At 48.8% G+C, this 16,343-nt stretch overlaps 1 protein-coding gene across 1 annotated transcript in view; it reads left to right on the forward strand.

Moving 5' to 3' along the window:
• Window positions 1-1,019: 1,019 nt before the first annotated feature.
• The window catches only part of LOC146356100 (uncharacterized), a 33,183-nt gene continuing 17,859 nt past the window's right edge, over window positions 1,020-16,343 (forward strand). Inside the window, 13 exon segments of the mRNA XM_084830013.1 lie at window positions 1,020-1,045; window positions 1,200-1,267; window positions 3,616-3,806; window positions 4,471-4,998; window positions 5,195-5,306; window positions 6,040-6,125; window positions 6,322-6,442; window positions 8,164-9,848; window positions 10,700-10,785; window positions 12,779-12,848; window positions 13,682-13,739; window positions 14,548-14,618; window positions 15,253-15,432. Of these exon segments, the coding sequence (XP_084686139.1) occupies window positions 1,020-1,045; window positions 1,200-1,267; window positions 3,616-3,806; window positions 4,471-4,998; window positions 5,195-5,306; window positions 6,040-6,125; window positions 6,322-6,442; window positions 8,164-9,848; window positions 10,700-10,785; window positions 12,779-12,848; window positions 13,682-13,739; window positions 14,548-14,618; window positions 15,253-15,432 (3,282 nt within the window).

Raw genomic sequence — 16,343 nt, forward strand, 5'->3', positions numbered from 1 at the left:
GCATAGCTCTGGGTTCAGAGCTTTTCCTGATCCAACCATTGGGTACGCCTGTGCGCTGTAAGTACTCAATAAAAATCTCCTTGTAAGCAAACCTGGACCTGACTTATCACTTTCTCGGCACCCCTAAATCTTGGAAGCCTACAGCCGGGGCATACAACCCTGCAGGCGGGACAGATGTCTGTGCCATCCGCTTTGATCTGGCCGCCATCCTTGTGAGCCAGATGTCCCTGACTGGAAAGGGACAGTGGAACAAGTGAGATGTCACACTCGGGAAACCATCCTGGCTCAGAGGGGAGGGAGCTTTGGAGGGGCTGACACTGGCCAGTAACCACCCCCCCCGCCCCCAAGTCCGGAGGCCTGTATTCAAGCAGTAAGTCCTGTGCTGAACGAGAACTTTCTGGGCCGCCGGGAATGAAGTGAATGCTCATTACTGGGCTCCCAAAGCCACCTGGGGAGGTAAGACTGGGGGGCTCTGAGATCAGTTATTCTGCCTGTGAGGCATGTCTGTGTGGGGGCAGCTTTGAGGTTTGGCCAGAAAAAGGGGTTGGGCTAGGAGGCGACTTGGGAGCTGCTGCTTGTGCTTTGGGCGAGAGACTGTGGTGCTTCTGCTTTAAAGACTCCTCTGGTCTGTCCGGGTGTCTGCCTGCTTCCCGCTGCTTGGCCCGGCTCTTGGAAAGAGAGGAACTCATTAAAGAGCACACTCTCAGGCTGCCATCCCACGCACCCTGAGGAGCAAGAGCCATGGTGCCCAGCGGTCTCTCCGCCTCACCCCGCGAGTGACCCTTGGGGCAGCCCTGGGAAGGCACGTGTCCTCAGGCAGTGCAAAGCCGTTGGGGCACTTTTCCGGGGTCCTGGCCCCGAATTCTGCCATGTACAAGGCGGGCCGCTTGTGTTCAAAGAGTGGACCCGTTCTCTTTGCCAGTGGCCCAGTCGCCTTGGTGTCTTGGCTGTGGCTGTACTCACAAAGGAGAAAGTCTGCTCCCTTAGCGACTGCTGCTTGCTTGATGGTAGGACGGCGCATGCGCTTAAAGTTCACGTCCCTTTGGTGCTGCTTGCTGTAGCACGTGGACTTGCAGAAAAGAAAAAGGAGAATGGGAATCAGGCGTCGTTGTGCAGAGAGGAGGACTCCCTATAGCAAGCCTTCCGCCCCAAACAACCAGGGGCACTTGCAGAAATCATGCTCTCCATTGTGCCCACAGGACGCCCACTGGCCTGAGCGTCTGCGGTCTTTGTGCCAGTGACACCTTCCAGCTTGGACACAACGCCGGTTAGTACCACCACCGCCTGACCTCTCTGTGGCAGCTGGGCCACGGGTTCGTTTAAATAAGGGTCTGCATGGGGAATTCAAGGATTCGGAAAAACAGAGGTATATTAACTAAGTTCCTTTTGATTTTGAAAGAGTAACCATACATAACAGCAATCCCCCCTCCCAGAATCGCCCCTGCCCTTCCTTGCGGTTCCTCCAGTCCCCTTGCTGTGGCCCACACAGGGCCTCTGCGCTTCCTTCTCCAGCTGTGACCTGCCTGGATGTACTCAGCATAGTAGGCCTCCAGCTCTTACCTGCTCCTCCTCACAGCTGTTCTGTCCCTGGATGATCCGCTCCGCTCCTCGTCTCAGCTTCCCGCTCACACGCGCCTTAAACACCTTCTCTCCCCCAAAGCACTGCCTGCCTTCTCCCCTTCCTCTTCTCCCTTCTCCAACTGCCTCCTGACTTAATGGATCTCCCCCCCTTCCATTTCCCCCCTCGGCAACTGTTGCCACGCCTCTCCCCTTGTCAATATCCCACTGACTGGGCTTACCGAGCCCACACCAGCCTCTTTCCCAGCCCCAGCATCCCACTGGAGCCTAGGCTGGCCTCTGAAGTGTAGATCAGGGGTCCCTCACGCAGCGCCCATGGGCACCTCCGGTGGTGCCCACAAAGCTTTCCACTCCCTGTCCCCTTCCAATTTAAACAACAACAAAACCCCTTGAAAACCTCAAGAGTGGTCTTCTTTCCTTTCTAGTCTCTAGCTTTGCTCTTTCCCTCCCCTCTTCCCCTTTGCCCTTCTTCCTCCCTCACAGCCTTGCTATCCCCCCACCCCCTAGAGCTCACTGTTTCTCCCCTTCCTAGCCTCTAGCCTGGCTCTTGAGATCCCCCTCAACTGACATGGCACAGATTGAAGCCCAATTTCCTAAATGCAGTAAAGTGTGATCTCAAGACTCTGATTCTCCTTTGGTTTATTGCATTAGGAAGAAACTAATTCCTTATAGAGATCCTGCGGGTTAAAATGGGGGCTGGTTTCCGTCTTTGTGTTCTCCCCCCACCTTTCCCAACACAAACATATGCGTGTCTACTCGGAAGTAACTCCCATTGTGCTCAGTGAGGCTTCCTCCTGAAATGCAGGTGTATGTGGACTTTCAGGGAAAGGAGAAAGGGGGAGGGGGGAAGCCTCTCTTATTGCCTGAGCAGCCCCTACCAGTCAGATGACGTTCACTCCAACCCCAACGCACCAAGCTGTATGTTCTGTGAAGCAATTTTTACTGCTGCAGAGAACCTGCTAATGGAGCCCTGTATGGACTGAAGTGCAGCAAAGCTGATTCCTTTAAAAAAATCCAGTACTCCTCCATTAGCTTCTCCTGTTGTCGTGGAAACACGGCCCACATTACAGATGAGGTTTAAAGGGAGGCTGCATCATCAGCGTACACACACACACACACACACTCACTCTCTCTCTCTCTCTCTCTAACTCTCCAGTCAAGACTGGTGGCTCTGATTTTGGTGGGCCGGTGAATCCATTCTGGGTTTCAGTCAGATCCAGGAAGCAGCTATCCGAGGTGCTGAACCCTATCCCCCAAATAGGTTCAGCACCTTGGATAGCTATGGAAGATGGAGGCATGCTGCAAGGAACCTACGGCTCTGGATCCATGGTCTGGGAGCGGTAGAGGATACCTCACGTTATGTACTGTACTGGCATGTACATCAAATCCCCTGGGAGAGACTCCTGGGACAGATCTCAGCATCTTTACAGGGTAAAAGTATCGATGTGCAGATTTGCTGGTTACTCTCAGAGTGGGATGCTGATGTTACATGCAAAACAGCCCATTTGCTAAGGCCACAAAACACATTTGTGGCTTCAGTCTGAATGCTACTGCTGTCAACAGTGCAGCTGATTCTTTAGCTTGACTTAAGTCCATGTTCTGTTATTTCACGATGTATTAAGTTACGTTGTTTGTAATGGCTATTAGTCAAATACAATACAACTGACTCTGGCCTTGGCTAGCTCCTTTAGAGTTCTGGCTGGTTCTGACTGAAACCCAGAATGCATTCACAGCCCCACCGAAATCAAAGCCACCAGCCTCCACTGTCTGACTCTCATCTCATGAATGATGCCCACCTAGCGTAAATGTAAATGGTACTGTTCTGGGTCTGCCCGTTGAAAAGTGTTTGCTTGACAGAGTTAATCCGGAGTCTGAGTTAATCCGGAGTAAATGCTCTGATGCTTCTGCTGCGTGCTCTCTGGCAGACTCCGTCTAAGGGGTTAAAATGAGGAACTCTGGATTCCTAGAGAAGCGTCTTCCTGCTCTGCCCCCTCCCATCCATGTGGGGCGGAGTGTCCTTAGGTTCCCCCCTTGCAGCGGGATCTGGTGAGCTGTCTTTGCAATGGGGCGGAGGCGACCCTCAGGGCTGCAGTGGGGAAAAGGCCAGTGGTGGAAAAGGCCAGGGTGTCTGTGTGATGGTGGTGGTGGTGTGTTGTGGAGGGAAGAAGGTGAAGCGGAGAGGCCCCGAGATGGAGAAGGAAGCCTCAAAGCCCCTGGCTCTTTGTGCTGTAGATCCACCTCCACGGCCACATAGAAAGATTTATTGGGTTAACAGAGTATAAACTGATGAAGATCAGAGATCAGACAAGCAACACAACTGTATGCAACAAAGATCAAGAAAAATATGTATGTAGGGAAGTTCTTACTGATCTCTCATGTTGTTAAACCAATCAGTGTAGTGGAGTGTCTGTGCTGCTCTGGGATAAACTAGAGGGTCCTGACAGCATCTGCCTCAACAGGAGATGCTGTCTGGGCATGGACTGAGACTGGTTTCAAGATAGTTTACATTTGCATAGTCGGTTACAAGAGGAGGGGTTGGGCTGAGGAGGGGGGATGTGGAGGAAAGGAGAGGCAGTGGAAGCGGTGATTGTGGGAAGGGGGGATGAAGGGATGGCAGGAAAAGAGTGTGAGCAGAGGGGGAAATGTTAGAGGGAGGCCAGTGGGCGGGGATGCTGTGCTCACACTTTGGTTCTAAACAAATGCAGGCTTTGGACTGTGCAGCTCTGGTGAAGGAACCGTCCATCTCACCACATTCTCTAGTTTCCGCTTGAGTCTTGGCAATCACCTGCCTTTCCTATAGGGAGACGACCTGGTCATTCTCAGAATCCTGTCTGCTTTTTCTTTGTCAAATATCTTCCTTCCTGCTTCATGCATATATTCGTTCACTCACAGAATGACGTGTTTGCGTTGTGGAAGTCAGCAGTGCAGCTGATTCAGGCAGTCCTAGAACTTGGCGGAGGGGCCAGAAGACAGGAACTATTGCTTGTCCCAGAGCCCAGATTAGAGATGGAAGAGCAGGACCCAGCTGACTCAGGAACAGGAAAAGGCTCTGATGCCATCAAGGCTGAGAGCAGTGGGGAGTTCTGGGAAAGCACCATGCAGAGCATGCTGGGGGAAGACACCCTCAGCTCAGACATACAGTGCCAGCCCTTCAGACAGTTCAACTACCAGGAGGCCGAGGGACCCCGAGAGCTTTGCAGCCAACTCCACCATCTTTGCTGCCAGTGGCTGAAGCCAGAGCAACACACCAAGGCTCAGATCCTGGACCTGGTGATCCTGGAGAAATTCCTGGCTATCCTACCCCCGGAGATGGAGAGCTGGGTCAGGGAATGTGGGCCAGACACCACTTCCCAGGCAGTGGCCCTGGCAGAAGGGTTCCTCCTAAGTCGGGCACAGGACAAGAAGCAGGCAGAACAGCAGGTGAGACTGTTTCATCCTGGGAGGTTCAAAGGGTTGGGAAACATGGCAAGGATGTCATAAGAGTCCCCATCGCTTGCTGACACTTTTTGGAAATCACCGAGGGTGGTCCACCTCTGACCGAAGACTTGTCCGGCATGTTCCTCTTCTAATCCCTCCCTCTCTCCCTCTCCAAACCTCTCTGTTCTCTCTGGCTCAGGATTCCCTTGAAGGAGAGGCCATGGACTTCCCTGAGACAGATACAGCTCCAGCAGGCACCAGACAGGAGCTGCTGACCATGCTGGGGGGCGACGGAAGTGCCACCTCGCTGGGTGAGGATTCAAGGGGCATTTTTCACCATGGGATCCAACCTGCGTTAAATGTGCAGTATATGGATAATAAAGAAGTAGACCAGTGCAACAAAACATTGCAGTGTCGAGTGTTCCCATTCGGGGTCCCATTCCCCACACTCCAGTTTTCTTATATTTCCCCCTCCAAGAGTCAGTCAGCAATCAGTGCCCACAGAGCGTCCCAGTTCTTCAGAGGCTGCTTTGGGATATTTCCCCCCACTCCATTTGGTTTTCTTTTTTCTCATCAACTCAAATTTTCCTCAGAGAGGGAGCTAGACACACACCTGTCCAAACCTCAGCTTTGTTAATATCTGGGATGTCACCACTGATATATAGAGGCCGCTGTCACTTCTGTCCTTGCGAGCAATTTGAAATAACTTCTCAATGTGAACCAGGAACTGACCTAGCCAGACAGTGAGGGGGTTGTCTGTACCCCTTTGTATGTCTGTGTCTCTCTTCCTCTGTCCTCCTCCACATCCTCCACCCCGTTCTCCCTCCCACATGGTTATCATCCCCCCACCCCACCCCTGCCCTCCAGTCAGTGAGATCACATTCCAAGGCCATTGAGTCCTGGTTCAGCCATTTTGATGGGTCTGGGCCCCCTTAGGGAGTGTGGAGATGGTGCAGTTGAGGCTACATGAAGTCCAGGCAGATTTGGATGGGAAATAGAGTTGCTAGTAAATCAATCCACCTTTATCTTCTGTGTCCCTCACAGGAGACGGATTGAGGATGGAGGCAAAATATAGTAGCTCTTCTCTTCGTCATGTTGGGCCGGAAACAGCTTCTGTGCGACTGGATCAGGTAAGGGGAATGTCCACACGGGAGGGGGCAGCCTGGGTGCCTCTTTTTCTTGCACATCTCCTGGCCCGAAAGGATCTGTCCCTTCTCCCATCCAAGTTGCCCAAAAAGGAGGCTGTGAATGCCACACGTGCAGATTTAGCCCTGGCTTCATAATTTCTGTTCTGATTTTGCTCACAGGTGATGTTTCCTCTTCCAGGTGGCCTTCGAGGAGGTGGCTGTCCATTTCACCAAGGAGGAGTGGGCCCTGTTGGATCAGGACCAAAGAGCCCTGCACAGGGAAATCATGGAGGAGAATTTGGGGATCACGGCCTCTGTGGGTAAGGTTCCCCCATTCTCTGGGTTGATACAATCAAATTATAAGGGATAAAGAATAACTACAGCCTCTTTCTGCACTCTTACTCCATTTTAGGAGCCAGTGTCCTCTTCCTGCTCAGGTGGTTTCTATTTGGGGAGGTCTATTCGACGGTCTTTACTGAAGTCACCCTTGCTTGGTGGACCTTTGTCAAAGACACAGTAGATGATGTCAGGCCTGGATTTCAGCGGCTGCATCTGGAGGAAGTGGATTGGATGCCTGAAGGCTCCAATCACACATACAGACTTAGGAATATAAGAAGTTGGAAAGGACAAAAGGTCCACCATGTTGCTTCCCCCAGGGGCCAGGGAAAGGTTTCCGAGAAGCCCAGAAAGAAGGTGTGCCTCCATTAGCTCCACCCAGCTGTTGCTTCCAAGTGGCTGTTATTCACAGACCCAGTGGCTGGGTTCAGACAGCTCAAGAATTCACAGTCAAAGGTTCATTATGGGTTGAGTGTGCATTGTTGTTGAACTGTGGATTGTTGTTGAAACGCAGGCTATTGACTTGTCTGAACCCAGTTGCACTAACAAAACAACGTTTGTTAACCATGAACAACCTATGAAGAGAACCCATGGTTTGTTGTTGGGTTGTGAACTGTAGGTTGTTCATAATTAACAAACCATGGTTTGTTAGCACGTCTGGGTTCAGACAGCACAATAACCCATGGTTCAGCACCAACCCACGATTCAACAGCAACCTACACTCAACCCATACTCAGCCAGTGAATGTGGATAATGATGGTGCCTGACCACAATCACTGCCTCTGAAGATGGAGGATTGTGATTTGGGAACAAACCCCATTTAATTTATTGGGACATGATTCTGAGCAAATGCATGCAGAATTGCATCCAGTCCCACTTCCAAGAAGTTCATAGCGGCGTGGCTGGGGCTATTCTGATTAGATGTAATAAGAAGCTGCCTTGAGCCTTTTATGTAGAAAAGCAGTGTATAGTTTTAACAAATAAATCGTTTAAGTCCTTGAAGATAGCCTTGGCTTAGAGATATTGGGGATATTCATATGACACGCTAACCCACAGTCACAGTTGTTATTGAATGTGGGTTGTTTGTTGAACCCACAGTTCAACAAACAACCCACAGTCCAACCATCAGCCCACACCCAACCACTCAGTGTGGGTTAGCAGGTTGTGTGGACCCAGGTGCCGACTGGTCAAACTCCTTGATCAACTACATAGGTGGCAGTTGGGCCTCAGTCTCTATGGACTCAGTCCAGCACTTTGCACAATACTGGTTCTCAATCACTGCCACCCAGTATGATTCGTTAAATATCTTTTGTTTCCATTCAGTCATCACAACTGCCATTATTGATTTTTATTTCATTTATTATTTAAGCTTTTCCCCCCTGCTCTTCAGTCAAAAAGGCTCCCAGGTGGTTTGCATACAATTAAGAACATATAATACAGTCCCATCTCCCCCTCTGCTATGACCCTGGGCATTTCTACATGAGGCTTTTATCCTGCACCTTTACCAGGGCTTCTGCTTCTGGACTAAGATCAGCTCCTTTACACGTGCTTTTTTCCAGGATGTTTCTTTCTCTGCCTTTCTATATGTTTCATTATATAACCACTAATAGAATAGCTGCTGCTACAGGACAGTTAACTGCTAGTTCTTGGATTTCAGGCTCTGTTTTTCATTTCTGCTGCTACCAGTTGCCTCTCTTCCTTCCAGAATGTGATGGGCAGGAGAGTGAGAATGAAGGAAAACCATGCAAGGTGTTGTCGGAAGGAGCCAGATGTCAACCATCTCAGTGCTTGGAGTGTGGAAAGAGCTTCACTCAGAAGATACAAGTCACTTCTCATCAAGCAACTCACACAGAGGAGAAACCATGTTTTAAGAGCCTCACTGAAAACCCAGCCCTCATGCACCATCAAAATATCCGCACAGGAAGGAAACCATTCCAGTGCTTGGAGTGTGGAAAGTGCTTCAGGTGGAACTCAGGCCTTATATTACACCGAAGAAGTCACACAGGGGAGAAACCATTTCAGTGTGTTGAATGTGGAAAATCTTTCCGTCACAGCTCACACCTTATGGAACATCAAAGAATTCACACAGGACAGAAACCATTTCAATGCTTGGAGTGTGGAAAGAGCTTAAGTGAAAAAAAAAGCCTCTTGTATCATCAGAGAACCCACACGGGGGAGAAGCCATTTAAATGCTTGAAGTGTGGAAAAAAATTCACTCAGAGATCAAATCTTTTGTCACATGAAAGAATCCACACAGGAGAGAAACCATTTCAGTGCTTGGAGTGTGGAAAGACCTTCACGTGGAACTCATGCCTTATATTACACCAAAGAAGTCACACAGGGGAAAAACCATTTCAGTGCTCTGAGTGTGGAAAATATTTCAGTCAGAGCTCACACCTTATGGAACACAAAAGAATTCACACAGAAGAGAAACCATTTCAATGCTTGGAGTGTGGAAAGAGCTTCAGAAACAAAAGAGGACTTTTGTATCATCAAAGAACCCACACAGGGGAGAAACCATTTCATTGTTTGGAGTGTGGAAAGAGCTTCAGTAGAAACTCTAGCCTTGTGTATCATCGAAGAATCCACACAGGGGAGAAACCATTTCAATGCCTGGAGTGCGGAAAGAGCTTCACTCAGAAGATACAACTCATTTCTCATCAAGCAACTCACACAGGAGAGAAACCATTTACATGCTTAGAGTGTGGAAAGAGCTTCAGTAGAAACTCTGGCCTCGTGTACCATCAAAGAATCCACACAGGGGACAAACCTTTTAAATGTCTGGAGTGTGAGAAGAGCTTCAGGAGTAACTCCAGCCTTATATTACACCAAAGAACTCACACAGGGGAGAAACCATTTTCATGCTTAGAGTGTGGAAAAAGCTTCAGTTTAAAGAGACGCCTCATATCCCATCAAAGAATTCACACAGGGGAGAAACCATTTCCTTGCTTAGAGTGTGGAAAGAGCTTCAGTTTAAAGAGACGCCTCATGTCCCATCAAAGAATTCACACACGGGAGAAACCATTTTCATGCTCACAGTGTGGAAAGAGCTTCACTCAGAAGAAACACCTCACTTGTCATCAAGTAACTCACACGAGGGAGAAACGATTTCAGTGCTTGGAGTGTGGAAAGAGCTTCAGGTCAAACTCAGGCCTTATATTACACCGAAGAAGTCACACAGGGGAGAAACCATTTCAGTGCTTGGAGTGTGGAAAAAAATTCGCTCAGAGCTCAAACCTGACATCACACCAAAAAACCCACACAGCAGAGAAACGATTTACATGCTTAGAATGTGGAAAGGGTTTCAGTTTGAAGAGACACTTCAAGTATCATCAAATAATGCATGCAGAGGAGAAGGAATTTGAAAGTTTGGGTATGGAAAGAGTTATAGTAGGAGATACAACCTTAGTCCACATCAAAGAAGAGTGGGAATAATTTTAACATTTAGAATTTGTAAAGAGTCCCATTTGGGCAACTCCTTTACTAGAATTCACACAAGCAAGAAACCATATCAGTGGAAAGAAGTTCAAGAAGAATGGGGATCTTCGCAGATATCAGAGAATTCATTTATTCATTCATTCATTTTGCATTTCTTAGCTGCCTTAAACAGCTCCTTGTCTGACCTGCAGTATTCAGTTTGCATTACACTGTCGGGCTGCCATTAGCCACGCCCTCCCAGCTTCAGCCTCTTCCATCCCATAATATAGAAAAAGACCTGCTTTTGCTTTGGTTTTAGCAGAGTTATTTTTAAAATGTTTCACTTTGAATAAGAACTGATTTAGGAAGAGCAGGAATCCTTTTCTTTGCTGTTATTGATCAGGTTTCTGATAGATCATTCCATATTTCTTACCACAACAAATATGGAATAATCCTGTACAAAGTATGGGAATGTCATGGTTAGTATGGATGCAAATCAGTAAATTTATAAGAATTAGAAGGATAAGAAGGCAAAGTACAAGAGTTTAACAGAATGGGAAAAATGTGTAGACAAATATCATTTAGGAGAAAAAGGTATAATAACCCAAATATATATAATTCTGATAAAATAGGCAATAAGGGGGAATGTAACAATAAAGCAGATATGGGAAAGAGATATTTATTTTTTCAGATTTTTTTCCCCTCTGACTCACTCAGCAGTCCATGTCGTTATTATTGGGCTGTTTGGGGGTTCGTTCCCTGCTAAGGGTTTTCTTTTTTCTGGAGATTTTATTGCACTTCTGTGTATCTTTGGGTTCCTCCAGGTCTTCTCCTTGCTGTTGGTGATGGAGTTTTGGTTATATACGGATGAACATGGGAATTCTCAAATCAGTATTCACATTAACAACAGGTGATGTATCCAGGTAAACATAGATGGAAACAGATGCAGCTAGGACACCATTTGGTCCTATTGTTATGGAGACTTTTCAGCTTCTGCAACTGAGGATCTGGACAAACGTCTTGGAGGACTGAGCCCTCCAGCCCATGTCCTAGAACCTTGCCCATCATGGCGTTTAAAGTCTGCCAGGACAGGGCTGAGTGCCTGGATCTCGGATGTAATCCATCTTTCTTTGAGGGAGGGAATAGAGCTGACTGCCCCTAAAGAGGTGGTGGTTGGGCCCAACCTGGGAAAAAGCCAATCTAGACCCCTCAACCTGTGCTCACTCTACGTCTGGCCTTCAATTTCTGAACATGGTTCTGGATCATGTGGGGGGAGCCTCTTTGGGGGGGGGCACAAGGGCTAGGCCACCCCCTAACCCCTTCGCCAGTTTTGCTGTTTAGCATGTTTGGCAGGGGACTGGTTGCCTCTTAGGTCATGATTATGTACCTGACATAAAGGACATGGGCCAAGGGGGGGATGGGGGGGTATCAGTGCAGTGACAGGTAGGGGGAGATCTGGTTTTATCAATGGGACCTTCTCAAACTGGGGAGAGGTAACGAGTGGGGTACCGCAGAGCTCAGTCCTGGGCTCAGTGCTCTTCAACATTTTTATTAATGACTTGGAGGAGGAGGTGCAGGGAATGCTGATCATATTTGCAGATGACATCAAATTGGGCAGGATAGCTAATACTTTAGAAGACAGAAACAAAATTCAAAGTGATCTGGATAGACTGGAGCGCTGGGCAGAAAACAACAGAATGACATTTAATAGGGAGAAATGCCAAGTTCTGCACCTAGGAAAAAGAAACCAAATGCACAGTTACAAGATGGGGGATACGTGGCTCAACCACACTACAAGTGAGAAGGATCTTGGAATTGTTGTCGATCACAAGCTGAATATGAGCCAACAATGTGATGTGGCTGCAAAAAAGGCAAATGCTCTTTTGGGCTGCATTAATAGAAGCATACCTTCCAAATCCCGGGAAGTACTAGTTCCCCTCAACTCAGCACTGGTTAGGCCTCATCTGGAATACTGTGTCCAGTTCTGGGTGCCACACTTTAAGAAGGATGCAGACAAACTGGAGAGGGTTCAGAGGAGGGCAACAGAGATGATCAGGGGACTGGAAACAAAGCCCTATGAAGAGAGACTGAAAGAACTGGGCATGTTTAGCCTTGAGAAGAGAAGACAGGGGAGAGATGATAGCGCTCTTCAAGTACTTGAAAGGTTGTCACAGAGAGGAAGGCCAGGATCTCTTCTTGATCGTCCCAGAGTGCAGGACACAGAATAATGGGCTCAAGTTACAGGAAGCCAGATTCCAGCTGAACATCAGGAAAAACTTCCTGACTGTTAGAGCAATACGACAATAGAACCAATTACCTGGGGAGGTGGTGGGCTCTCCCACACTGGAGAAGTTCAAGACGAGGCTGGACAGCCATCTGTCAGGGATGCTCTGACTTGGATTCCTGCATTGAGCAGGGGGTTGGACTCGATGGCCTTGTAGGCCCCTTCCAACCCGGCTATTCTATGATTCTATGGTGTTGGGAGGTGGGCTAGGCAGGTAAGGGGACCACGGCGCAGGCAGTGCCATGTTCCGGTCCTCCTCACACCCACAGGTTTGATGGCTGCCCTGTCTGCCTTGTCTGCCTGTCCTGGGGTCTCTGAATGCTGCTTTTACATGCTAGATCAGTGCATAATAAGATCTCCCTTGTGGTCCATAATCTCACTGTGGATGAGGCAGCTGATCTGTCACGTATAACGAGACTTGGGTGGGTGAACTGGGAGGAGTTGGGATTCTGCTGGCGTACCGTCCACCCGCTACCCAGCAGTCTCCCTGGCTGAGCTGGCAGAGGTGGTCTCAGATGTGGTGCTGAGGCCCCCAGGCTGCTGGTTTTGGGGGACATCAACGTTCATGCTGAGGGCGGCTCAGGATTCACAACTTGGGATTGTCCCAATGTGTCCTCAGCGCAGTTCATGCAGCAGGGCACACACTAGACTTGGCTTTTTTGGCCAGTCATAAGAATGGGGATCTGAAGGTGGGGGACTTTGAACTGGTCCTTTGTCATGGTCTGATCACCTCCTGCTGAGGTTTAGACTCATGGCCTCTTTTACGCTCTGCAAGGGTGGGGGTCTATTAAGATGGCCTGGCCCTGGAGGCTATTGGATCCAGACGCCTGTCGGGAGGGTTCTGACTGATGTGGCTGGGGATCCTGTCGAAATCCTGGTCGATAATGATTGGGGTAGTTGGCACAATTGCCCCTCAGCACCCTCCCCATGGTAGAGCTTGTACGGCTGTGCAGTATACTCCGGTGCTGAGAGCAATGAAACAAAATAGGAGATGGCTTGAGTTCAGATGGAGGAAAAACCCGAGCAGATATCATCAAACAGTGGTAAGCATCTATGCTCAAGGATACTCCGGGGCAATTAGGGCACCAAAAGACACAATATTTCTCAGCTTCTGTTAAGTCCTCTCTGTGGTGCCCAGCGGAGCTTTTTAGGGTTGTCCAGGGCTTGTTTCATGCTGGCCCTAAGGACACCATGGACCCATCAAAGGCCTGCTGTGATGTGTTTTCAAGGCGCTTTCCAGGTACAATATCTTGCATCCGCCAGGATTTAGACTCCAGGGTTGTAGCAGGTGAACCAGGTGAGGTAAGCAGAACATAGTCGTGTCCACTTTTGTTGGATGAGTGTCAGTTGGTACAGTTCGAGGATGTCAACAAGGTGCTTGGACAGGTTCGAGGAAGCACTTCCAGATTGGATCCCTGCCCCTCTTGGCTTATAAAAACCAGCAGAGAGGGAAGAGCCGGCTGGGCCGGGGGGGATTAATGCCTCCTTGCCAGAGGGAGTGCTCCTGTGCTGTCCGAAACAGGTGGGGGTGAGGCCGCTCATGAAGAAACTCTCCCTGGACCCAGAAGATCTTAACAACTGTAGGCTGATGGCCCAAAGGACCTTTCCTGGGCAAGATCCTCGAGCAGGTGGTGGCCAACCAGCTCCAGACACTCTTTGATGAGACTGATTACCTAGATCCATTTCAGCTGGGGGCCAGCCCTGGTTTTGGCACAGAAACAACCTTGGTCGCTCTGTGTAGTGATCTGTGTCTTGCGAGAGACGGGGATGTGCCCCTGTTGGTTCTCCTTGATCTTTCGGCAGCTTTTGATACTGTGGACCATGGTATCCTTCTGGGGCAACTGTCTGGGTTGGAAGTGGGGAGTACTGCATTGCAGTGGTTCAGCTCCTACTTGGATGGTCAGCTCCAGAAGGTGGTGCTTGGGGGATATTACTCAGCCCCGTGGACTCTCCAACATGGGGCTTCACAGGGGTAGGTTTTGTCCCCCAGGCTATTTGACATTTACATAAATCGGTTGAGCGCGGTCATCCAGAGTGTGGAGTGTGCTGCCATCAGGATGCTGATGACATGCAACTCTACTTCTCCATTTCATCTTCTTCAGGTGAGGCTGTGGATGTGCTAAATTGTGCCTGGCTGACAATGGATGGATGAGGGCTAATGACCTGAAGCCCCATCCAGAAAAAAATGCGATGGTGTTAGTAGGTGGTACTTCTGACTGGATGGAGGGTGCTCAGCCTGCTCTGAATGGGATTGCATTCCCCCTGAAGGAGCAGGTTCATAGCTTGGGGGTTCTCCTGGGGCCATCTCTCTCAGTTGGGGCTCAGGTGGCATGGAGTGCCTTCTACCAGCTTCAGCTGGTGTCCCAGCTCCATGCCCTATCTCCACAGGTACACTCGACATAGGGCTGCCCTTGGAGGCTGATCAGAAGCTGGAGTTTGTGCAAAATGTGGCGGCCAGAGTAATAACAAATACCAGAAGTTCTGAGCATCTAACACCAATTCTGGCCCTCTTACATTGGCTGTCTGCATGTTTCCAAGCCCAATTCAATGGCAGGTTTTAACCTATAAAGCCTTACATGGCTTGGGACCGCAGTACCTGCTGGAGCACCTCTCCTGACACGAACCTACCTGGACACTATGATCAACATCAGAGGCCTTCCTCCTCTGAGGGAGGATCGGAAAATGGCAACAAGGGAGAGGACCTTCTTGGTGGTGGCCCTCCAATTTTGGAATGCTCTCACTAGAGACTGTCAAACCGGCAGCAGTGCTGTCATGTTTTCAGTCCCGGGTTAAGACTGTTCTCTGCTCCCAGGATTGTATGGCATATGATTGGACATTTATGTGAGTTTTATCTATCAGGTCCAGTATTGTAACTGTTTTAGCTGTTTAAATTGTTTTATGTTTTGTATGTTAGAGATTTTATGTCATATTTTTATTATCTTGTATTGTGTGTGTAGTTTTTGTGAACTACCCAGAGAGCTTTGGCTATAGGGCAGTATAGAAATAAAATAAATAGCAACGATACTAATAAAAACTTCTCAAATCCAGGTAGACTTGGAAGATAGCGATTATTCAGATCCATTCCAATCCTAGATCCAGGTTCAGGCCTGGTTTGGGGACAAAAAATCCTTAACAGGCCTGGTAGATGGCTTACGCTGGGGAATGGGTGTGGGGAGTGCAGCCCTGTTAGCTTTCCTGGACCGTTCTTTGGCTTTTGATACCGTCAACCGTGGTCTCCTTCTGGACTGTCCAGTTGGGGTGAATTTGGTGGGCGTAAGAACCAGACATGGAACAACCGACTGGTTCAAAATTGGGAAAGGGGTACGACAAGGCTGTATATTGTCGCCCTGCTTATTTAACTTATATGCAGGGTACATAATGAGAAACGCCGGGTTGGATGAATCACAGGTCGGAATTAAGAGTGCTGGGAGAATGATCAACAACCTCCGATATGCAGACAATACCACCCTAATGGCAGAAAGCTAAGAGGATCTAAAGAGCCTCTTGTTGAGGGTGAAAGAGGAGAGTGCAAAAGCTGGTTTGAAACTCAACATTAAAAAAATGAAGATCATGGCATCTGGCCCCATCACTTGCTGGCATATAGAAGGGGAAGAAATGGAAGCAGTGACAGATTGTATTTTCTTGGGCTCCAAGATCACCACAGACGGTGACTGTAGCCATGAAATTAAAAGACGCTTGCTCCTGGGGAGGAAAGCTATGGCAAACCTAGACAGCATAGTAAGAAGCAGAGACATCACCTTGCCGACAAAGGTCTGTATAATCAAAGCTATGGTTTTCCCAGTAGTAATGTATGGCTGTGAGAGCTGGACTATAAGGAGCTCAGGAGAATTGATGCTTTCGAACTGTGGTGCTGGAGAAGACTCTTACGAGTCCCCTGGACTGCAAGGAGGTCAAATCAGTCAGTCCCAAAGGAAATCAACCCTGAGTGCTCATTGGAAGGACAGATACTGAAGCTGAAGCTCAAATATTTTGGCCACCTAATGCGAAGAGAAAATTCCCTGGAAAAGACTCTGATGCTGGGAAAGATTGAAGGCAAAAGGAGAATGGGATGGCAGAGGATGAGATGGCTAGATAGCATCACCGAGGCAATGAATATGAATATGAACTGAGTCTGTTTCCCGCCTCCCAGCTGAGCAGAGCAGAGCAGAGCAAGCTGCTCCAGC

This window comes from Heloderma suspectum, chromosome 2, assembly GCF_057233095.1.
Source record: "Heloderma suspectum isolate Gila_16-S chromosome 2, 16-S_ref, whole genome shotgun sequence".
NCBI lineage: Eukaryota > Metazoa > Chordata > Lepidosauria > Squamata > Helodermatidae > Heloderma > Heloderma suspectum.